This window comes from Zootoca vivipara, chromosome 10 (genome assembly GCF_963506605.1).
Source record: "Zootoca vivipara chromosome 10, rZooViv1.1, whole genome shotgun sequence".
Classification (NCBI taxonomy): Eukaryota; Metazoa; Chordata; class Lepidosauria; order Squamata; family Lacertidae; genus Zootoca; species Zootoca vivipara.
Window position 1 is genome coordinate 55453674 of NC_083285.1, and position 23790 is coordinate 55477463.

The 23790-nt window shown below is 43.3% G+C and overlaps 1 protein-coding gene across 1 annotated transcript in view; it reads right to left on the reverse strand.

The window, feature by feature from the left end:
* Positions 1–23790, reverse strand: part of CACNA2D4 (calcium voltage-gated channel auxiliary subunit alpha2delta 4) — a 180530-nt gene that overhangs the window by 145442 nt on the left and 11298 nt on the right. Inside the window, exons 3-9 of the mRNA XM_060280005.1 lie at positions 18008–18124; positions 16572–16631; positions 12733–12895; positions 11800–11931; positions 8628–8688; positions 6412–6562; positions 82–156 (exon numbers count right to left, since the gene is read on the reverse strand). Of these exons, the coding sequence (XP_060135988.1) occupies positions 82–156; positions 6412–6562; positions 8628–8688; positions 11800–11931; positions 12733–12895; positions 16572–16631; positions 18008–18124 (759 nt within the window). The remainder of the gene's footprint in view (positions 1–81; positions 157–6411; positions 6563–8627; positions 8689–11799; positions 11932–12732; positions 12896–16571; positions 16632–18007; positions 18125–23790) is intronic.

Genomic DNA, 23790 nt, shown 5'->3' on the forward strand with positions numbered 1-23790 from the left:
TAAATTATTACCACCCACCCACCCACACCAGTTCACACTCAACAATGTGCTTAAATATGTCCCTAGAAGGCCAGTACTTACCTCTCTGTTATCTCTGTCTGCTTGAACCAGGATCCCCTTGAAACAGGATTCAACATAATGAACATAATCATTGTACTGTAAAGGCAAAAGAGGGGAGGGTAGAGTGACTAGAAGAAAGGGAATCTTCCTTAGAGTTACAAAGGTTTCAGGAGACATTGTAATGTATAAAGAACAGCCATCAAGGCTTTTGAAAGCATACATTTACCTGTTACATCTACCTCCCTGAAGCTCAGCACTGGCACTCCACAGGGATGTGTGCTAAGTCCATACCTGTATTCATTGTATACATATGATTGCATTTCATCTGACCCATCTACTGCAATTATTAAGTTTGCCGATGACACCACCTTAATGGGTTTAATTACAGGCGGAGACGAATCTGCATACAGGGGGGAGGTTCAAAAGGTATCCACATGGTGCTTAGAGAACAATCTGCACCTAAACATTGGCAAGACAAAGGAGATGGTGTTGGACTTTTGGAGGAAGAGAGGGGAGCTAGCCCCGTTGTATATTGGGGTGTGTGTGTGTGGAAAGAGTCTCTTCCTTTAAATACCTGAGAGTCCATCTTAGTGAAGACCTAACTTGGAAGGTCAATACAGCCCAGGTGGTTAGGAAGGCCCAACAGAGACTTCATTTCCTTAAGGTCTTGCGAAAGAACAAGGTTGGACAGCAACTGATGATTTCCTTCTATCGGTCCACAATAGGAAGTGTTTTCTCATACTGTGTAACGGTGTTGTATGCTGGTTTGACAGCCATGGACAGAGAGTCCCTAGGGAGGGTGGTGGAGACAGCTCACAATATCATGGGCTGTCCCCTAAGTCTGCTAGATGTTATTGTGGGAGACTGTTGGCCAGCACCTTTTTAATCTCCTGCCCTGGGGCAGCAGATACAGAAGCATGATAAGCTGCATCAACGGGTTAAAGAACAGTTTTTACCCGTGGGCCGTGAGGCTGCTGAATGGAAGACAGCAACATTGCAGCTGACATTCGGGGTTGATGGTCGTACGACAGCACACAGAGTGTAAGGACTGAGAGATTGGGGGGGAGGGGGCTCGTTTAATCTCACTGTAAACAAGTGGTACAGTGACAATAAAGTATTTCTATTTCTATTTCTATTTCTATTTTAAAATGCAAGATTCCACAAAATACCTCCCGATGCTCTTTGGAAACAAATCAAAGCATAGATTCACACTAGACATTCCCTCACTAAAATGCCAGCAATACATGTAATTTAAGAAGTAGATAGCCTTGGTTGTCAATATCCTGTTGCGTTCCACAAGTAAGATCTTTACCTGAACTTTTTAAGTTCTTGGTTTGCTCTTACTCCATCCCCCAGCATCACAAGATTGAGCCAAGTCCAGCAAAGCTTTGTCAGGCAACGCTGGCTAGGCCTGATGGGAGTTGTAGTTCAGCAACATCTGCAGGGCCAAAAGTTCTGCACCCCAGCTTTAAGGTGACACAAAACTCTGCTAGTTTTGCTGCAACAACAGACTATCCCTCTGGAGACTGTAAAAATAAGATGCTGCCCATATGGTGCCAGAATTATTCAGGCAACATTTCCTGCCCTCTTCCTTGATTTTCTTCAGTGTCTCCCTTTGTTCACTGCTTACTAGGCAGCAACTCCCACACCTGCTTTAAAGCCCAAGGCATTTAATTATGGCACTTGAACTCAGTTCATCACAAAAGCTTCTGCCATAATAACATGTGTTAAGTCCTTAAAGTGCCAAATGAGAGATTCAAATTGCCACTTCATGTGCAATTTACTATGGCCCACTGGGATTTTGTTTCCTATGAAAAACAACATAGAACGTAGATAGATATAGAGCAGGCATAGGCAAACTCGGTCCTCCAGATATTTTGAGACTACAATTCCCATTATCTCTGACCACTGGTCCTGTTAGCTAGGGATTATGGGAGTTGTAGTCTCAAAACATCTGGAGGGCCGAGTTTGCCTATGGCTGATATAGAAATATATAGATATAGATGATAAAGACAGCATATGTGCTCTAGGTACCGTGTTTCCCCTTTTTTAATTCGTAGTCAAAAAGTAAGCCATGGCAGGGTTTTCCTATAAGTAATAGAAGTAAGACGTACCCCGAAAGTAAGCCGCCATTGCTCCTGCCCAGGGGCGTCCTTCCCATTGGGCTGAATGGCACGGTGCAGCCCGGCGCCCGCCCAGCAGAGGCGCATCGAGGAGGCATGCACACTGAGCCGCCCACGTGTCGGCGGAGCTGCCTCCGTCGAGCGGCGCCCCCCCCACTTAGCCAGGCCAGCTGCCCGATGCCGTGCTCTCCTGGGGTGCAGATCGCCGTGCCTCTGGCAAAGCAGTCTTGAAGGCAGGGAGAGCTGCCGTGGGGATGTAGCCGGGATCGTGCCGCTGCCCGCTGGGTTCACAATGGGGCGGAACAGAGCAGAGAGGTGCCTTTCTCTCTGCACACTGTTGCGAATGAGATGCAGCCCAGGTGGGGAGAGAGAAGCCGCGCTTACTCTGACAGCCTCCACGAAGGGAGAGAGGGACGTTAACCGGTCGAAAGGGACATGGCGTGGCTTTCTCTTTCTAGGATGCCTTTCCCTTTCTTCTGTCCTGATGTGGGCAGGCCCCTTTTGCAGGCGCCGTTAGCGGATCGGTGCCTGGAGCTTGCGGAAGGAAACCTCCGCGCGAGAGTCCTGCAGAGGCAGCGATCCTCCAGGCACCGATCCTGGGGCGGGTGATTGCTCCTGGGGAAGTCGGCGCCTCAGGGCGTGAAGTAGGGAGACAAAGCAAACTTCGCCGCTGTGCCGGAGGTGGGGGAAGAGAGACACCTTTCTCCCGTCAGCGCGGCTCGCCTCGAGTGCGCGAAAGCTGCCAGCTCCGCTGCCACCGTCCCCGAAAGCCCCTGTTTGCCTTTGTAATTTGTCTCAAGCCTCGTGCACTGACGAGGCGTGGAAGCCCTGCGTGGGAGCAGGCAGGACCCTGCCCACCTCTCCCCTGCCCTCCTGCCCAACTCTCCAGATTTCTCCTTTTGTTCCTTTTCACTTTCCCCTCTTTGCCTCTCCTCCTCTTTACGGTTCACTTGTTTTCCTCATCCCCCTTTCCCCTTCGGACACATCTTTTTCAGCCTTCGTTAGTTTGTTCCCCACTTTCCCCGCCTACCAAATTCTATTTTCCTCTCCTCTCTTTTCCACATCCTTCCTTTCCTTTCCTTTCCTTTCCTTTCCTTTCCTTTCCTTTCCTTTCCTTTCCTTTCCTTTCCTTTCCTTCCTTCCTTCCTTCCTTCCTTCCTTCCTTCCTTCCTTCCCATCTTTCTTCCTCTCCCTCGTTCTTATTCTTTCTTTCCCTCTCCTTCCTTCTTTCTCCCTTTCTGTCTTCTCTCCCTCTTTCTTTTTCTTTCCTTCTTTATTCCCTTCCTTCTTTCCTACTCTTCTTTCTCTCCCCTCTTTCCTTCCTCTCTCCCTCCCACTCCCTCTTTCCTTCCTTCCTTCCCTCCCTCCCTCTCTCCTCAGAAACATAGGATGCTGCTTTATACTTCTGGCCCTTAAACCCTGGAACCAGGAGAGCAGCTCCAGTGAGTCAACCTCAGCCCAGTTCCAGATCTATGCATCTGTCATCCAGAGCGCAACACACAACCATCTCCTTGAAGTATCAGAAGATCCCACATCTTCAGGTAGCTCTGCGAAGGTCCTGCATGAAACCCTAGCGAGCCTCCATCACCAAGTGCAGTCAATCCTCAGCAAGATGGATCAGAGTTATTATCTGGTATGAGGCCATGTTCTTGAGTCCTTCTTACAGCGCCACCCTCTCTCCTGCTCAGTTGCCTCCCACAGTGTTGGGTAGACTTAAGACGGCCCTGTTCCTGTCACCTCCTCAGCCCCTCCTGCGTGCTCAGGGAGCCAGCAAACCGGCAACAGACGCAGGGAAAAAACACGCCTCTCAGCTGACTTCTCTACCGCCTGTTCAGCGCGCAAATTGCTGTACCGTACCATACTGACGCAATAAAAATAAGACATCCCACCGAAAATAAGCCACCCTGTGTTTTTTTAAGGAAAAAAAGTTATAAGACGGTGTCTTAAAAAAGGGGAAACACGGTAGTATTTAGTACTAAAATTTACATACCTCATCCTTCATTAATAACAGCTTACAATGAAAATTAGATATTGTGACTAGGGCAAACACAAAATTGTAATAACCTCCCACAAGCCTAAATTGAAGAGAGGGCATGTCAGTTTCCCAGGGTGGACACAGGGACGATTTGCTGCAGACAGCTTTGTCTCAAAGCAAGCTACTTATGTAACAAATAAGGATATTTCTGCAAAGTGGCTTACTTAAGGACAGAGATTTGTAGCCTCTCTTGTTTTTTTCCTCAGCAAAAAAGAATAAAATAAAAGTAGGCAAAGGACTGCATCAGCCATGACCATCAATCTGAGGCTGGCTACCCAAAGGGTTTAAATACATGCTCTAGCTGGTATAAAAACCCACAGGCTTTCAGCTACGTTCTAAAGACATGGCACTTTGCTTTTCCCTGTACACAGAGTGGGTGCATTTTGCCAGAGCACCTGATCAAGTGGCAGTGTTAACTCCCTGACAAAGTCTGCAAATCGGGATTATGTTTGCAGCCTTTGACACCCTAGATACCTCAGTTGTCCTGCAGTAACCCTACGTTGTGTTGTTTAGAAGGGACTCCTTTTATTGCTGCAGCTAAAAGGAGGGACAGTTTTATTGCTGCAGCTAAAAGGAGGGGATAGGGAGAAATTAACTTTGGCTCACATTTTAATACAAAGCTGCCTAGTCTTCACTTTCTAAAATAATATGTGAACTGAAACAGTTATCCTTCCAAATTCACATTTCTCCAAATTTTGTGATGCAGGTTTCAAACCAAATAATGGGGACAAAACATTCATGTGAGGAGAAAGTATGCATACATTTGTGGAAAAAATAACATAGAGAAATTCGCTTGCAAAAGGGTACAAATGGGGGGGGGATGTATACATGTTGTCTTCCCTTGCTAATAGACTGGATGAGAGCCAAGAAATGAAAGCTCAATCTAAATAAGACTGATGCACTGTCAGTGGGTGGTTTAGTGACAGGCTAAATTACAATGAGAGGGCAGAAACTACTCAGGGGCATGGTGGGTTGGAGCAGAGAGATGAACTGGTGAGTGTGGCTGGCCTTCAGACACAATTGTGGGTATCTTTTCCTCTCCCATTCCAGGTCTGTCTCTCTCTCTCTCCACCCCTGAGCTCACCCAAATGACCAGTTAGCCATTTAGTCAGTTATTTTTGGACAGTGGAGAATGTGATTGTTCTGTTGTCTTTTAATCCTATGAAAACTGCTCTTGAGAATAAATACTCTGCCCGAGCTGGTTCAAAGTCTTAATCTGATCGCAGCAAGGACTATTTTTAACAGCTGTCTAACTGAGACTAAAGATGACTTTAAGTAAATACTCCTAAACAATTTCTGTCTGCAACAAATGCAAGACTTGAAAAAAAATTATTGTTGAGACTAGGGACATATCTGGGCATAGCATTCTTTGCACACACAAAAGGGGGGAGCAAGCAAAACAATCAAGAAAGTCTCTTTCATGAAGCATGAGGGCGATCTTAAAATTTCATGTGATTATATTTTTGTAAGAAAGTGAAAGTATCCAGGTATGGCCTTCCCTAGAGCATACCACAGGCAGGAGTGGTCCACAGGTTGGACTGAGCAGTTCATGCTTTATATCTAACAGAGAGAAAGGTCGTGGGGCAATTTCTCTAGCCTCTTCTAACCAATCAGTGAATGGCGGTTGGGGACACAAATTGAAATGGCTGGGAGCTAGATGTTTTGATCTTTGTGAATTTCAATACCGGTAGGAACTAGCCTGATCCACACCTCCTGGGATAATGTGCAACCCTAACCATGTTACTCTGAAGCAAGTCCTCCTGAATTCAATTAAACTTACTGCCAGGTAAATAGGGGGCAGTACTGCGGTCTTAATTATCAAGTGGTTTTTACCCTTTCTGAACTGTCTGAAATAGATATTGGTTCAAAAAAAATATGTATTTAGAAATGCCAGTTTCAATAAAAAAGAGTTTTATAAATATATATTTTGGGAGAAAACACTGGTACATGTAGAAATATGGATTTAAACGTGATTTTTTGTGCATCTTAAAAATCTGGAGATTAGTGCAGAAGCAGGATGGAACAGGCAAATGCAGGCAAATAGCAGCAAACACCAGCAAAAGCGACATGGGCCAGAAATAGATTGATCTGCTCATCCAATGCCAACCCAGAGCTCTTTCTCAAACTAAAATCTAGTTCCATTGTCTCCGAGGGAGAGGGTGTTTACAAAATGAGGAAGGAGTTTGTACTCACGGCAATAATATTAACAAAGTCATTCTCTCCCAGCGTGTCCAAAATTGTGACAATGGTGTGTTTGGCAATAGACAGGAGCAAACCCTTCATGCTCCCACTGATGTCCACCACAATGACAATATCTTTGGGTGATGTAGCAGCCTGGATGTACCTTGACAGGAACAAGAAAGGGAAGCATTAAATATCAAATAAGTGTGCAAGACTGGCACTAGTGGGAGGTTCCTGGACCATATCAGGGAACACATGATCCAAGCCGGAAGAAGTGATCTGAATGTACGGTAGAATCAGAAGATTGTATTGATTCCTTTCTTATTTAGCGTGGCGATCTAAGGATGCATCCTCCGAATACATGGCCCTTTGACACCTGCAGCATGTGTCTTCAGGACCCACCATATTTCTGTCACTATAATTTGTTTTAACTGTTTTTCATACTGAATTTTTCAATTGTTGTAGTCGTCCTGGGACCGGCTGAAGGGCAAGTAACAACAACCAAACAATAACAGTAATAACACCCTGCCTTAGGAAAGGTGGTGCATAGATTCTAACAAACCCAACAACAATTTTAAAAGAACAGATTAAAGCATTTGGGGCTTCTTAATTTAGAGAAATGACCAAGAAGGATAGGATTGTGCAAGGTGTGGAGGAAGTGACAGACATAACTTTTCCTCCCTCCCTCATAATATAAGAACTTGCGCTAAATTCAGAATAAATGAAGGAACATATTTCTTCACAACCCACATCTTTAATTTATGGACATCGCTGCAACAAGAAGGGGTGACAGCCACCAGTTTAGCTGTTTTTAAAGGAGGATTAGGCAAATTTATGCAGAGTAGGTCTATCAGCAGCCACTCATTACACAGACAGTATGCAAATTACAGTACTAGGAAGCAACAGCTATTGCTTTCAAGCTCTGCTTGTGAGCTTTCCAATAGCATCTGCTTAACCTCGCATTCCCCAACTTGGCACTCTTTGGATATTTTGGACTATAACTTCAATCACCCCTCGTCAGCATGGCTGTGCTCACTAGTGCTGATGACAATCACACTCCAACACATCTGTAAGACATTAGGTAGGGAAGGTTGTCTTTAACCACTGTGGAAAAGAGGATGCTAGACTGCTTGGGCCTCTCGTTCTTTTGATTGATCATATTTTTAAAGTATTGATTTTTAAAAAACATTTATAAACCACCCTTCACCTGTAATGATATCTGTGTGGAATACAACAGATAACAGGATCAACTTCACACCTAAACCACAAAAATACCTGAGCAAACAGGCAGATCTTAACTTGGTGCCAAAATGGTAAAAGTGACAATGCAACCCAGTGTTCAAAACTTCCATTGTTCTAGATGCATTTTGTGACAGGGAATTTCATTAGTGCAAGCAGTTTCTGAACTCTGGGCACAGTACTGTGCCTAAGATTTCAGATTAAAACTGCAAAGTGAAAGGAAAGGAGAACCTTTTTCTGCCTCCCCATTTCCAGCCACTCTCTGAAGACTGGAGAAGAGACCTTTTAATAAATAATAATAACAATAATTTATTTATACCCCGCCCATCTGGCTGGGTTTCCCCAGCCACTCTGGGTGGCTTCCAACAGAAGGTTAAAAATAAATTAAAACATCAGTCATTAAAAACTTCCCTAAAAAGGGAAGAATATTAAGAATATTAGGGGGTGGGCAGGGGAAGGACTAGACCATGTGAAAAATGAACATACTATTTTAGCTGGAGTTCATTCATTCAGCTTTGTATTCTTGTTATAAAAAAGCGTGCCTAGACATTCCATTGTTGCACCCATAACCTAGGTATAAGGTGCCATTTAGCTCCTAGCATTCATATCTCAGTTTCTAACACTGTGCCAACCACACTTCTAAAGAGAGGGTGTTCCACAGGGAGGGTGCCACTGCTCTATGTAATCACCACATAATGTACCCCACTCAATGGCGTATGTACTAGAGGGAATAGTCACAGGTAGATGATATAGGGAGAGGCGAATCTTCCTATGTGTGCACATAAACACTTGCCTTGACTGTTAGGGAGCAATTTTAGCATTCCCTTTGGAGACAGTGACATGAAGGAGAAGTTAAAACTGAATAGGGAAAGCTCCACTGATACTATCTACAACAAATCTCAGAGGGAAGCAAAAGCTGGAAGGAAGAATAAACTTTGGGTCCCTCCAAATCAAACACAGGAGTATGAAATCTTTTCAAAATCTCTCACCAGCCTCGATTTCGGCAGTCAAAGGAGAGGACCCCATTTTCATCTGGTGTCCATTTTATTCCTGTAGAGACATCAAAACAATTTTGCTGTGGATCTGGCACACACAGGAATACTATTATGTAAGCATCAGAACCTTAACTAGGCCCTTTCCCAGCATTACAATATTATAACAGTTGCTTATTCTGGGATTTCTCTACACAGTGAAGCACAACACAATCCGAAAACCTTGAACTCTCTATCAGATGTGCAGAGATCATAACTGCAAAACAAACCAATACTCTGAGGCTGCAATCCTGTGTATATTTACTTTGGAATAAGCCTCATTGACACAAATGTATGAGACAGAGGGTCATCAGTCATGGGCAGGCTCCTAATTTAATTAAATGCATAATTATATTACTGTGTACTCACTCTGCCTGAACTGCAGGGAATGGGCACAAACAAGACAATTTATTTTGTCCCATTTATTTTGACTAGTTTATATTTTTTCTCCCATGGACCACATGAATATTGTGGGTGGCGTTGGTAGACCAGTTGATGGCTTTTGTGCCTGTCGTAGCAGTTGTAATAGGCTGTGCTAGATGCTGTATGATTTTTAATTGACTTTTTCAGACCACCTAAACAAAACATCACCAGTGGTGCAAAGATCACAGTTCAGGAACCCCTGATTTAGATGTAGGATCCACATTCTACGAGTGTTTTCCAAGTTTGGTGGGACCAACTTCCAAGTCAATATGCACATAGGGGATCACACCATAAGGAAGTTTAACATTGGCTATGTGGGATGTGCCCCTTCATGGATCACTGCCTTGTCGTGGCGAAGGGGCTTAAATAACTTAGACAAACCTAGACAGCATCTTAAAAAGCAGAGACATCACCTTGCCTACAAAGGTCCGTATAGTTAAAGCTATGGTTTTCCCAGTAGTGATGTATGGAAGTGAGAGCTGGACCATAAAGAAGGCTGATCGCCGAAGAATTGATGCTTTTGAATTATGGTGCTGGAGGAGACTCTTGAGAGTCCCATGGACTGCAAGAAGATCAAACCTATCCATTCTGAAGGAAATCAGCCCTGAGTGCTCACTGGAAGGACAGATCGTGAAGCTGAGGCTCCAATACTTTGGCCACCTCATGAGAAGAGAAGAATCCTTGGAAAAGACCTTGATGTTGGGAAAGATTGAGGGCACTAGGAGAAGGGGACAACAGAGGACGAGATGGTTGGACAGTGTTCTCGAAGCTACGAACATGAGTTTGACCAAACTGCGGGAGGCAGTGCAAGACAGGAGTGCCTGGCGTGCTATGGTCCATGGGGTCACGAAGAGTCGGACACGACTAAACGACTAAACAACAAACAACAATGTGGGATGTGAGACACATAGCAGTCAAGTACAACATTCCTAGAGTGGACATGCTAGTGGATGCTTTGTACTAGCCAGGAGTCTAACTTCCTGTTTCCTCCTGAGCTGTGACAAATTTCCTCTGCGTGTGACTTGAGGCCATGGGGGTGGAGGTGGGGGGAGCTAATCTGGCCTAGGGAGCACAGCTTCTTCCTTTGGCTCTTCTTCATTTTTGCTTTTCCATGTGTTAGCAGAAGTGACAGCCTGTCTGCAGTCACTTAGGAACTAACTCCCTTATGGGATAGTTCCACATGTGTACAGTGGAACCTTGGTTTGCATATGTCAGGGGTCCCCAAACTAAGGCCCGGGGCCCGGATGCGGCCCAATCGCCTTCTAAATCCGACCCGTGGATGATCCGGGAATCAGCATGTTTTTACATGAGTAGAATGTGTCCTTTCATTTAAAATGCATCTCTGGGTTATTTGTGGGGCATAGGAATTCGTTCATATTTTTTTCCGGCCCCCACAATGTCTGAAGGACAGTGGAGCGGCCCCCTGCTGAAAAAGTTTGCTGACCCCTGGCATACGTCTTAGTTTGCATATGTTTTGGATTACAAACACATCAAACCCGGAAGTGCATGTCCCAGTTTGCAACCTTTTTTTGGATTACAACCCATTGGGGGGGGGGGGTTACGAACAATTTTTTTTATTTGGAGGCCCCATTGGCAAAAGCACACCTTGGGTTACAACCTGTTTTGGTTTACAAACAGACCTCTGGGACAGATTATGGTTGTAAACCAAGGTACCACTGTATACAGTTTTGTAACCTAAGTCTGCCTTCAGGGATCCAACTACCGGTATGAACTGAACGATTGTGAGTAAACTACTTTTATACTGACTTTAATAAGACTGTCGTGTCTATTCTTTTTAAGAGAGACAAGAAGGGATCTTACCAAGAATCCCATATTTAGAAGCTCAAATGAGCTTGCAACAAGCAAACCATTGTGTATTAAAAAGGGGGATGCATTCTGCTAAGTATAGGGACTTGCTAATGCAAGTTGGGAAGGATGTTATTAAACAATATAGCCTCTCCTGCCTCCCTGAACATTCCCATAGGCTAGTGTATTGTAGCATCTCTGAACTGATTGTGGTTTAGTGTACTCCTTCTCTTGGAATAATTAAGGGCCAAACTACATGTTATGGTCAGCCCCTTGAGGGCACACATTTTCTTTCAGAAATTGCATGCTAGGTACAATATGGGCAAATGTTTCAGTTTTTGTTTCTCCCAGTTTCTCATCTTTCCAATCTTATGCTTAGCACTTCACATTTCCATATGTTTATGAATCATTATGAATCAATTAGCAATTTAGTGTAATTTTCTCCTAATATACATATATTTCCTCTGTAATTTTGCCTAATACACACAATTTTACAGAGTGGTTTCCCAAAATATAACATTTTAAAATATGTTATTTTCCCTAATACATGCATTTTAATGCATACTTTCCCCTAATATATACATTTTTGTACATATTACTTGGCTGTAATGGAAGGGTTCATGTATTGTTTTGGAAAATGTGAACTAGGTAGGTTCGCCTTTAAATGCAAACTGAATTGAACACCCTCCACATCCCAAGCACACAGCCCAACATTAAGATCAGAACCTGGTATGGAGGGTAGGAAGGCTTTAGCCCTTGCTCCTTATTGTGGTTGCAATCCAAATTTGGGGCTGTGAGCTCACATCTTTTATTTTTACGGGAGTAAAGCTTCATTCAATCCATGTGCAGTTTAGCCTGAAACCTTTCTAAGGAAAGGCCAGATAGCCATGAAGACTTTTACCTGGATAGAGTCTGAAGAATCCTGTAGAGCTACCAAAGTATTGCCAGGTGAGAGTTGGATCTCTTTCAAAATTGTCCACAAAAACAGAATTCAGTGCTTCAGACATATAAACCCCATTCAAAATATCAGGGTCTGTGACCAAAAGAGGGAATAAGGGAACAATAGTAAGAAAGGGAAAGAAAGAATGAGAAGGAATAAAAACGTACAAACCTATAGAGGATACAGATGCAGAGCCCTCCACCAACAATATCTAGCCAAACTCCCCTCTTTTTTTTCATGAGGACTAGAAGCCTAACAAATATCATTGTATCAAGATGCCTTATTCTAAGTACATCTAACATTAAACTAACTGTTCCAATATTTTCAATGAGTGACACCTGTTTTCCTCGGGCTTAGCTGTAGGTCTTTCCTTGCCCAGCTTCCGGACAAAATCTAACCAAAGAGATGGTACCGATGAAACCCAGCTAACTTGGCACAAACTGCAGGTCACTCTGGGAGAACTACTGTATAATTTATCTCCCCATTCTTACTCAATTTTTTTTGCCAAGTTCAGGTGTATGTGTGTTCATGCGAAATAACTTGGAACAGTAAAACAACACAGTGATTGGGGGTGCTTAATGATTCCCTTCCTGTATCATTTACACCCCTTCAAGCAGTTTTTGCTCAGGGAAGGCGAAGAGCCTGTTGAACGTCTACCCTCCCGCCTTCCTTCCTTCCTTCCGTTTTTGAATCCAGGCACCCAGCCGGTTATTTTATTGCTCACCCACATACGTGGGTCAAAAGGATTCATATTTTCCTCCCACAAAACATACATAACATGCAAGTCTATGATCAATCTTTTCCTCTCTTCCTAGAGTTGCCAACTCCATTTTGATACTTCATCTCTGGCTCTATTGCTGCCTTACCAGTAGAATAAACACAGAAATACTCTACCTTTGTTGTAAACATTAGTTGGAAGCTGTATGTCACTTAATGTTGTGTTCACCAGAAGGTTATTGAAATGCTCATTTGGTTCCAGAATGAATTCATCACCAAGCTCCACATAATTATCTTTATCATCCTTTTCGTTAATGAGAACAGCATTGTAATAATTAATCTGGGGATGAAGAAAAAATAGAGAGACAGTATATGAGATTTCAGCATCTAAATTTCACGTTGGCATGACCTCAGTCACCCCAGACACACATTCATTTATACCTTAATAAACCCCTACACGTGGCTTTACCTCACAAAATCACATTAATCCACAATCTTCTGGTGCAAAAGCAAAAAATAAAAATAAAAATGTGCAAAACACCTGTTCAGCTGAGGCAAACTTGCAACAGTCCTGAGCCGATCCAAGGATTCCAACCCAACCAAATTCCAAGATTCTAGATTCCTAATTCCAATTAAACTTATGGATTTTACTTCTGGTTATGTCAGTGTGCATGTCGTATTCAGTATGCTGTATGTATGTATACGTAGAATGTGAGTGCAGTGTATGCTGTATATGCATATGTGTCTTTTATCTAGAGTGGCCACACCCAACATTGGCATGTGGCCTCCAGAGACTAGGTCAGAAAGGGAATGTGGCCCTCACGCTGACAAAAAGTCCTGCCCCCCACCCCCGGTCTAAGGCCATGTGAGCAACTTTCTACCATTAAAAAAAATATGTTTCACTGATATTAAACAAAGACTCATATAAAACATTCAGCAGTCTTTCCCCAGAAGTGACTGGATATTGCATATGGATTCAAAAGTACGCTTCTGGGATTTATTTATTTTTTGCTGGTATGCTTTTGTTGTCATTCAAGGATGAGATAAGGTAGACTGCATAATATAAACCCCTTCCATATAAACCATTAAAGGTACAGAAACCCTACCCCTTCTTTGAACTTACGATAAAGGAATAAGCTGCACATCTCCTGCCTGTGCTGCACATTCCATGCAGGCACTGGATTTTCCACTGACCTACATTCTCAGGCTCACTTTATATTCTGCTGGGTTTAACACTGATGAATTTGTCAAACATACAGCTGAATTTCAATCCTCTAGACTGCCTCGGCAACACAAAATGTGTAAGTAATTGGCAGTTTTGCTAACTGGCTGCCTGCAGATGCAAGGTGGCATACTGGGAGATCATTAGATGCCAAGGTTTGAGTAGCAAGGATATTGATAATTGGGATGAATGATGAACTGTATACATTTGTATGCCCTCTTAAAAGTGACCTCTGCTCTTCTTCCTGCCTAGACTCTCCATATAGTCCACATATACCTTGATAGTTTTTGATAGCTAATTGAATCCTCTATTTGTATAGCATTGGCTTAAATGCTGAATTAGGGAGTGGTCTGCATCAAGGCAACTAAACTCAAAGGCCTGCTTAATGCCCTTCTTTTTTAAAAAATAAACAAACATTAATCTGCTGTCTTGACAACTGTGTACAACCTTGGGTTGATATATAAATCTGTTCAATATAGGAAAAATATGAATAATGATAAATGCCAGAAATGTTCGCAAGCAACTCTAGCCTATGTGATTTGGAAATGCTCTGTTACTTAAGCTCCTGTGGAAAAGATTTGCGGAATTAATTAAGCTACAACGCTGATTTAATCACCTTCTTTTGATATGCATCCCTGTGAGGTAGTAGGTTTCTGCTGAACTCTGGATTGTTTAGCATTGCTTGTAGGAAAGCACATTATTTTACAGTTCTGGAAATCATATTCTATGCCTATAATTGGAAGACTGGGTTGAATATCTTTTAGATCTGCGCATTAAACAATGAATCATGATCTACAGGAGAGATAAATCAGGAGAAACTTAATGCAATTTGGCAATATTTAGGAGAATTATTCTCTAATTGATTCTTATTTGGCTGGAGGAAAAGGTTCCGCTTCCCTTTAATGTTTTCTCATCACTCCCTCATCAAAAATCTGTCCATTAGCCAACTAACATATTCTAATGGGAAATGCTGGCGGGTAAAGGAATGAGGATATGGAGTCTTGCGAAGCTGGGAGATATCTGTCATGCTGGCCACATGACCCAGAAGCTGTGCGCCAGCTCCCTCGGCCAATAACGCGAGATGAGCACCGCAACCCCAGAGTCGGTCACGACTGGACCTAATGGTCAGGGGCCCCTTTACCCTTTACCTTGTTGGGCTAATCTCCTGTCAATTTTCATTAAACCCTAACCCTATGACAAGTAGATTTGCACAGCATTGCATCTTTATGGAGAAGGGCCATCAAATTCATGGCTCCCACATGACAATTTAAGACCAATCCACACTGTGTGGAAATGCCATTCACTTTTGTGTGCCTTTGCAGAAAAGGCTAGCAAGTGATGTCTGGCAAATGTGGCAAGGCATCCAGTGGCACCCAAGCTATGGTTGCTTGGGGCTCTGAAGAAATGCTACAAATTGCTCACTCAGTGCCTTCTCCCACAAGGGGCAATACTAGAAAACCACCAATATATGGCTGGTTGGTAATGCCTTTTTCACCTGCACTATAATTGAGATCTCATTTTGAATGCCTTAACACTTTCACCAGTGTTTTCCACAAATTAATAGGATGTTTAGAATTTCAGTCCAGAGAGTTTTACCAGGCTCACAACAAGTCGAGCAGGCATCCAGTGGAGAAAACTGCACTCCTAGGATAGCCAACCGGGTGCCCTCCAGATGTTGAGGCAAAGCAATTATCAGCATGTCTAGGAATGTGATAGGTCCAGCTCTCCCTGTCTGAGGCGCTCATGTCGAATGAATGTTTCTCCATATGAAGAATTTTTCTCTACATACAGAAGTAAATGTCAGGAACAGTTCAAGGCCTAGCCTTCTTCCGAGATCTATGTTTTTGTGTGTGGACAGGGCCGTCTCTAGGCCCGGGCTGGGTGGTGCAATGCACCAGGGCGCCTGGCCACCAGGGTCGCTGCGCCCGCCAGACAGCTCTTCAGCGCCTCCTGTCCCCACCGCCGCGTAAAAAGAGCACAGAGGCCGCCGCCTCTTCTCTCGCTTCCCGCCCAGATAGGAAGAGAGCCTCCCTGCTCAGGTTTCTCAGCAGGCGGGCCTGACCGGAGCCTTCGGCCGCTCTCTGCAAGGTCGCTGAGCTGGCAGCCAGGGGGGGCGGCCTCGCAGGGCACAGGAGGGACCTCCCTCCCTCCCGGCTCCTCCTCCTTCCCCAGGCCGCTCAGCTGCCGCTCGCTCGCTCACTGGCAGGCACAAGTCCCACCGCCGCTTCTTAGAGCAAGTCCCGCTGCAGGAGCAAGTCCTGCCGCCACTTCTTGGAAGCTAGGATTCGGAGGCCTTGTCCCAGGCCAGCCCTGGCGCTTCGGGCCCCGGAACAAAGCCTAGCGGCTCGGCCCCAGAAGTGACTTCTGCCGCTTCCCCTCACAGGGCGCGGGACGGCACGGGCAGGATGCAGGCGCCGCCGCTGCAGTACGAGTTCTTCAGCGAGGAGAACATGCCTTGGTAGCAGTTTATTAGGAGCCATATGAAACCTAATTTTTAAAGGCCTGCCCCTGCCCCAAAGGGGTGTGTGTGTGCATGCATTCCAACTCCCCGGCAGTTACTGTTGTTTTCAAAATACTGCCGGAGATTTCAGAGCAAGTCCTTTCTTTGTGGAAATTTAAGGGATTTTTTCAATTCAGTCACCATTGTACACGAGGCGGCATGATTTAGTTTCTGTTTCTATAACGGGGGGAGGGGCACCGAAGGGATCTTTGCACCACGGCGCGGGATAGGCCTAGGACAGCCCTGTGTGTGGAGGAAGTTGGAACAAACACTTGCAGTAAATGCATGACTTACCTCCAATGAGGAATTGAACTCATGATACAAATCTGCATCTTCTGCTGCCTCAACCAAACGCTGTAAAATAAATAATAAAATGTGAAGTGGAGGTTAAGACTTTTCCAAAGTATTACTCAAAGGGAGGAAAACAAATCTAAAATAATGAAAGGCCAAGTGACCCCTGTTTAGGAGAACCGCATTTCCCCCCAAGGGTGTTTTCTATGCCTTTCACAGTTGGATGTCACACTCAGCTTTATCCAAAGTGGAGATGTGGTGGTGAGAAAAGTATCACCTGTTGGATTTCTGCCTGTCACAAGGTGTCTAAAAACATAGAACGCCTGTCAGATGGAGAGGGTGGGAGTGGGAGAAACCATGGTAACCCTGCGGTCCCCATATCTTGCCTAACCCAAAAGAAAGTGCTGCAGGAGTGTTTTAAAGATCAATGGACATCTTTCCTGCTACAAGGTTAAATTTAGCTGTTTATATTCACAGTCTTTCTTAGCTAGCTCCAACAGTTCCCTGGACAGCCTTTCAGGCTATTAAGCACAATCTTTAAAGGGGAAAATAAATGTAGCAGAGAAGCAACCGGGAGGGGGGGGGAGGCACATTTCTTTTTGGAACAGAACCCAGAGGAAAAACAACCATGCAGTCTTTCATCTACTAAGTCTACAAAAATGAAGACAAGAGGGTTGTTACCACAGTCACAAAACCAATGAACCAAGAACAGTCTGCCTGAGTTTATTAAAGCAGGATCAAATAGCCATTTATAAACCTTGCCAACAGCACCAACTAAGCCAGCACAGTACTGTATTTTTATTTTTATTTTATACCTGCATAGGTAATCCACATATTTCAGTTGAAAAGAAATTATACACACAGATAGACACACAAAAATGGGTGCTTCAATAAATAAATATAGACAACCATGGGGCAAAACTACAAATAGCACGAGAGAGCTATGTTTTCTTTAAAAAAAAATATTATTATTATTATTTATTCACTTTCTTACCCACCCTTCACCATAAATTCCAGAGCAGGCTACAACAACTGAAACAGATTGAAACAGGGACCTACATGCAAAACACATGCTCTGCTTGCTACAGCGCCTTTCTTCTGGAAGGCGACTAAAGAAACCTGTTCCTACATGCTTATTTATTAAGTACCATGTACACTATCTCCTCGTCGCATCCTGCAGCTTTGATGTGTGCAACAAGTTTAACTGAGAAAACTATGAAAATGAAAGATTTGAATAGACAAAAAGTTGTTGGACTACAACTTCCCATCGTCCCTGACCATGAGTCATGCTGACCATGAGTCACAATGGGAGCTGGAGTATACCAAAATCTGGCAAGCGCTATACTGCCTACCCCTTGATTGGAAGATGATCTGTTTTCATTACTTTTGGGGTTTTTTCCCTTTCTCACTCTTGCCTGGGGAGGAATGTGAATATTTACCTCAACAGCTTCTACTTTTCTCCCCAACATGCTTTCCATCTCTTCTGAGAACTTCTTCACCAGCTCCAAGCCATCCACCACTTTGATCTTCAGAGTTGGTTCCACATCTTTATACTTCTATTAAAAGCAATGAATGAAAACAAAGGACTCAATTTCTCAAGGAATGTGATGGGTCGATTATCACTGAACTTGGTTACCACAGCTAGTGTGTGGTTGAGATTTCCAAAAAGTATAGTCTGGATTGAGTAAAATAGCTTGTGACTCAAGAGAATTAAAAATGCACTAAATAAAAGAATTCACCTGAGATGCAAACATGACCTTAAAAAAACCCTGCCAAAGTCCCCAAGAACAAACTCCACAACAGACCTATTGAAGTAAAGGCATGGCCCAAGTAACTTGAAAGCCACAAATAATTTATGTTTATTGCAATTACTTGCTGACATAAATTATGTGCTCAAAAGTAAAAGTTAGATTTTCAAAAATTAGAACTTGAGTGCATCTGAATATCACAAGGCAGTTTACAATATAAAAACACAAAAATGCATGCTATAATAACAAATAAAAACAATACCCCCCCCCCAGTTTAAAAGGCATGGATTGCTTAATTAGCAAAAAGCCTGACAGAAAATTAATGTTATTGCCTGGAGCCTAAAGATATGTAAAGTGCCAGGCAAGCCTCCCTACATAACAGCCTAGCTACTGCATTCTGTACCAGATACTGGAACAACTTCAAAGGTCACCTCTAGAGATGTGAAATTTCCAGAAATTTTGAAGCTCGGGGGAAAAAACGGTTCCCCCCCCCGGTTTTTTTCAGGGGGAACTGGAAATTTTAGCACTTCTTTTTTCTTTTCCAGATTGAAAGTTATTCTGTTACGTTAGAAACATAAAATATAACTATTGTCAGGGGGCCTTCCTACAGGAAGCCTCCTCCCCTCTTGCTGACCAGCACTTCGCCCAGTGAAAGCAGCAGCAGTGGTTCAGGTGAGAGGAATCAGGAAGTGAGTGGAACAGAGTTGTCAGGGCTCAGTGATGTTGGAGAGCCCCTGCACCACCAGGACCAAGAAGTGGAGGGTAGCAGGCAGCCCCTTTCGGCGCCCAAATTAAGGCGCGCCACCAAACGTAAGGTCGGGAGGAGGCGTTTCAGGGTGCCCAAACTCTTATGCTGGTCCCGTAGCTGGAAACGTCCACTCCCGGATTCTGTGAGTGACTGAGAGGTCATGTTTTTTGCTATCTCTGTACTGTAAATACTATGCACAATAAAACTCTTAAAGACAGAGCAGACTTGGGCATCTTTACTCAAGAGTAGCCACAACAACACCCTTACAACTATGGACAATTTTAATGGGCATAAAATTATCACAACTAGCATATTAAAAATATAGCGTATCCAAACAATTATTACAAACAGAATTTACTTTTAAAATAATATTTATTTGTATTTGTAACAAATGGAGCAACAATATTCTGAACTATTTACTAGTTTATGTGGAACGAAAAAACTCCACAAAACAATTTTTAAAATCCAGAAGTAACAATTATTCATATTTCCTCTTCACAGTACTGTATTGAAAAAAACATTCTCATAAAAAGAATGGAAGGAAGTGGGACTAAGTTTCAATGAATGGGCATGAAATTTAATCAGAATCATTTTCTGAGCTGTAATGATCTTCCAGTGCTTTGAGGCCTAGAGAAGAGGAATAGAACCAATGCATACCACACACATGCAAAAACAAAACTGAAACCTTTTTCATTTCTGGTAACAACAGCACCTCATAAAGGAAGAAATGTATCTTGTTCTTGCATTGGAGAGTTCAGTTTGTAACCTAGGACTTGCTTGTCCTCACAGAAATTAGAATAATCTGATATCATACATATTTTTAAAAAATGATTTATAAAATATCTGAACCCCTTATCTTAAAATATCTTATTCATCATGTTAAAATAATACATTCCATAATCTATTTTTTTCTTCAATTTTTCCAATTTTGGGGGAGAAAAAACAAAAAAGGCTTCAGGGGAAAAAAATGGGGGAAAAAACAGTCATCGTCCCCGAATTTCTCCTAATGATTATTCCTAACAGTTTCATATATGTGTTGAACAGCACTGAGGACAGGATGGAATGATCCAGCAAAACTGTTATGGTGCTGAGGAAGAGCTTCTCAATGCTACTCTCTGGAAAAGGAATGAATGAAGAAGTGGAACCACCATATTACTGTGGCTCCAACTCCAAATCTACATATACTAACCTAATGGTGCAATGTCATCACACACATGAAAAACCAGCCACAAAATGCTCTAATGGGCTTCCACACCAGTGGTCACTGCAGATGTACACCAGGTTATTTTTGCTTATCAGGTTTTCCATGATAAGGGGAAAACCAGATTACATGTAAAAAAAGTGGTGTTGCCACTTTGGTGATGTCATCAGGCAGACGTAGTGAAAAACTTGCATGCACCACTAATTTCAAAATAAATTCTCATCTGGAAGCATTTATGTTAAATAATATTTAAGAATTTTGCAGGCTCTCTATATATGGACAAGTATATTACCTGTAATGATAATTTGGAGGAATAAGAAGAGCAATCAAAGATCCTGCCATTATAAAGGCTCATTCATTCATTAGAGAAAACTGTGGAGCATATGTGGGGTAAGAAATGCCTTGAGGGTGAAAAGGGGAGGAGGCAGCTAGACAGAAATAGAATCATATCAAGCCCCTAGTAGGCATGCATAGAAGCTGCCAGCTTTGCTTGGTGTGATTAGCAATGCAAGGGCTTTGCAGGATTAAAAACAGCCTCTGCATCCATGCTGATGCTAGTGGAGCAGGGAAGAGGAGAGGGTGATCACAAAGGTTAGCCTGGTAACACTGCAGAGGAGAGGTGTGCATGGCCAGAGACAGAAGGCCTAGGGGTTAATGGGAAAGTTCATGGTACTCATCATCGCATATCATCTGCTGCCTAATCCACTTGATTCAGCAGCACAATTTTGCTGACAAATATGCTCAGAGTTTTAATTGTGCTCCTCTCTGTGAGATCAGGGAATCCCACCTAGGAATTCACAGCTGGATGAGAATCTCTTATGTGTGCCTTCTGCATAGAAATGTCTGTTTGTTTTTCTTTCTTTCTTTCTAGATCAAATATTAACAACCCAAGAATTCATTAACAATAATGGCACCAGAGTGATTCGGGGTGGAACAACAGGCATGAAGATATATAAGCAGTGAGACTTTTGTATCTTACAAGCTTTCATTCTTTTCTATAAGGGTGTGTCATCCAGATGTACATAATACATTCTGTGTAGGCCCACAATGGAACAGTGCCCACCACATTTTGTTCAGGCAAACACACACACACACAAAGAAAAACTCAGCCCTGAGGCTTGCTGGATGACCTTGGGGCACCTACTGTTTCTCAGGGTAGGTTTGGCTAAGACATGCCCAATGCCTTAGCCAAACCTACCCTTTCCTGTAATCAATAAAGTTGTGGCCTAATTCAACCTACCTCACAGGATTGTTGTGAAGATACAATGGGAAGTGGGAGAACCATGTATACCACACACGTATGGGCCTTGCTATTGTTTACTAGTTCGCCGTGTTCGGGGCCAGGGAGGACTTTTCTGCAAGCAAACTGGCCAGCTTGCAAGTTTTCACTTACCTCATAGCAACCGTCACAATTTTGGGGGATAGGGCATTGGGCCAGATCCTTGGTTGTGGGGGTACCCCATTAAAGGGTCCAGGATGGGTGACACTGTCCAGGAGTCCTCACAGGGACTGATGGGCCAATATACCTCTCCCAATGGCAATCTGTGCAGGGTTGTGGGACCTAATCCATGTCAGGGTCGACTCCCTAGCACAGGGTCAACCTCACTTGGTTCCGATCAGGCAGAATGCAGGGTGCTTGATGCTGGATACATGCCCAATGCCTTAGCCAAACCTACCCTTTCCTGTAATCAATAAAGTTGTGGCCTAATTCAACCCAGTATGTTTCCTCTGTCCATTCTTTCAGTTGACCTTGCGCTGCCTGTGGGCATCATGCGCTTGTGACAGCAATTATACCTTTAATAGCCGACCTAGATTGCCCTCTGTGGGCTCAGACTACGTTTCACAGCTTCTGGCTTCTTACTACTATATTTTGGAAAAGTCACAGTTCATCTGCTATCTCCATGCTTAAGTTATAAAGTGTGGGCGCGGGTGGAGGGAAGCTAAAGCAGAAGCTGGGTCTACATCAAATGTTTCACTGCAAATGAAAGTTGTGTCCCAAATTGAAACCCTACTCTACACAGGAACCCATGCATCATTATACTAGCTGTCCTTCACTTTATACGTGATTATATAATTCAGACATAGATTTAAATAACTTGGTTTGCTATCAAATTTAGTTTGGGCCTGAGAAACAGCTTAGCAACAGAGAACCTGGTCCAGTACTCTGTTGCACATTGTTGGGTCAAATTCAATTTCTTGAGGATGGAAACATCATACTGGGCTCCATGGGAAGAGACGAATTGGTGCTGCACGAAACATCTTATTGGTTTTTCTGTCAGCTCTTCTGATAGTTATAGCAGTAAATGGATTTGTTATAAAACAGAAAAATGATTTGTTGCTTGCAGCATCCAACTCTGATGTTCCCAGAGAAATGAGGACAAGTGCAAAGAATGATATATGCTACTTTCCCCAAACCACCTAAGTGGGATGCCTCATTCCCATGATGAAATTTAGTAGCAAGACAATGGCAGAGAAAGTGAGTGATTAGTTTAGGAAAGGCAGTTTGACAGAGCAATATTTCCACCTAAAGCTTTCCCCTTCAAGCAATAATAGACACAACTGCAGCACTGGAAGATTTTGACAGGACTCACGTTCTCTGCAGCATTGATTCATACACAAATGGTATGGCATCCTCCAGAAAGCTGCACACTCATATCCCTTCACCAGAGTATATTGCATCAAAGGGCAAACAACCCTTGTGGGACATTTAAAGCCATTACAACACTGAGTCAAAATAGAACCATTTTTATACAGTGTTATAGACCCATAGAAGAGGCAGCAAAGAGAAAACAAACATCCTTAAAAGCCACAGCAAAAGGATAAGGTCCTGTCTCCTTGGGTGCACCAGGTTTAATTGAAAACGGCATATAGAATAAGAGCTATAGGACTTCCAGTCCACACAAATCCCAACAGGCACCGGCACATTTCATGGGGAAAACTAATGATCTATGTAAGTAATGAAATACCAAGAACCATTTGTCAGACAAGTCCTACAGGAAAGCCACAAGGAGAATTCATTTCTCACCTCATAGCAAAAAGGTATACGTACTCCCAATGAAGATGAGTTAGCACCTTCGGCACTGGTTAGCACTGTAACATCAACAGTGCTCCAAACACCCAGTCAATAAAATCTATGGTTGAGCTGACGTGGGTGGGTGTGTTTCATTAAATTGATCACACCCATTAAAATACACTTACCCATTTCAGCAATATTGAGAAAGGGTGACTTAGAATTAGGGAAAAGAAAGTTCCCCATTCAGGGTGAAGCCAGTAAACGTTACCCTCACTCTGATTTGGATACAGGCAGCGACTGTATCACAGCAAACCCAGAAGTGACCCTAAAACGTCAAAAAAAAAATCACAAAAAAGGGGCAGGGTGGGGGCAGAACTGGGTGTTTGCAGGCTTTTTCAATGGGTGTTCTGGTTGTACGCAATTTCACACAAGCGCACAATGACCCAAAGTGCGAGCCCTTCACAAACCAGGAGTTGCCTGTATGCCTGTTTGCTGATAAGGCACTGTGATGT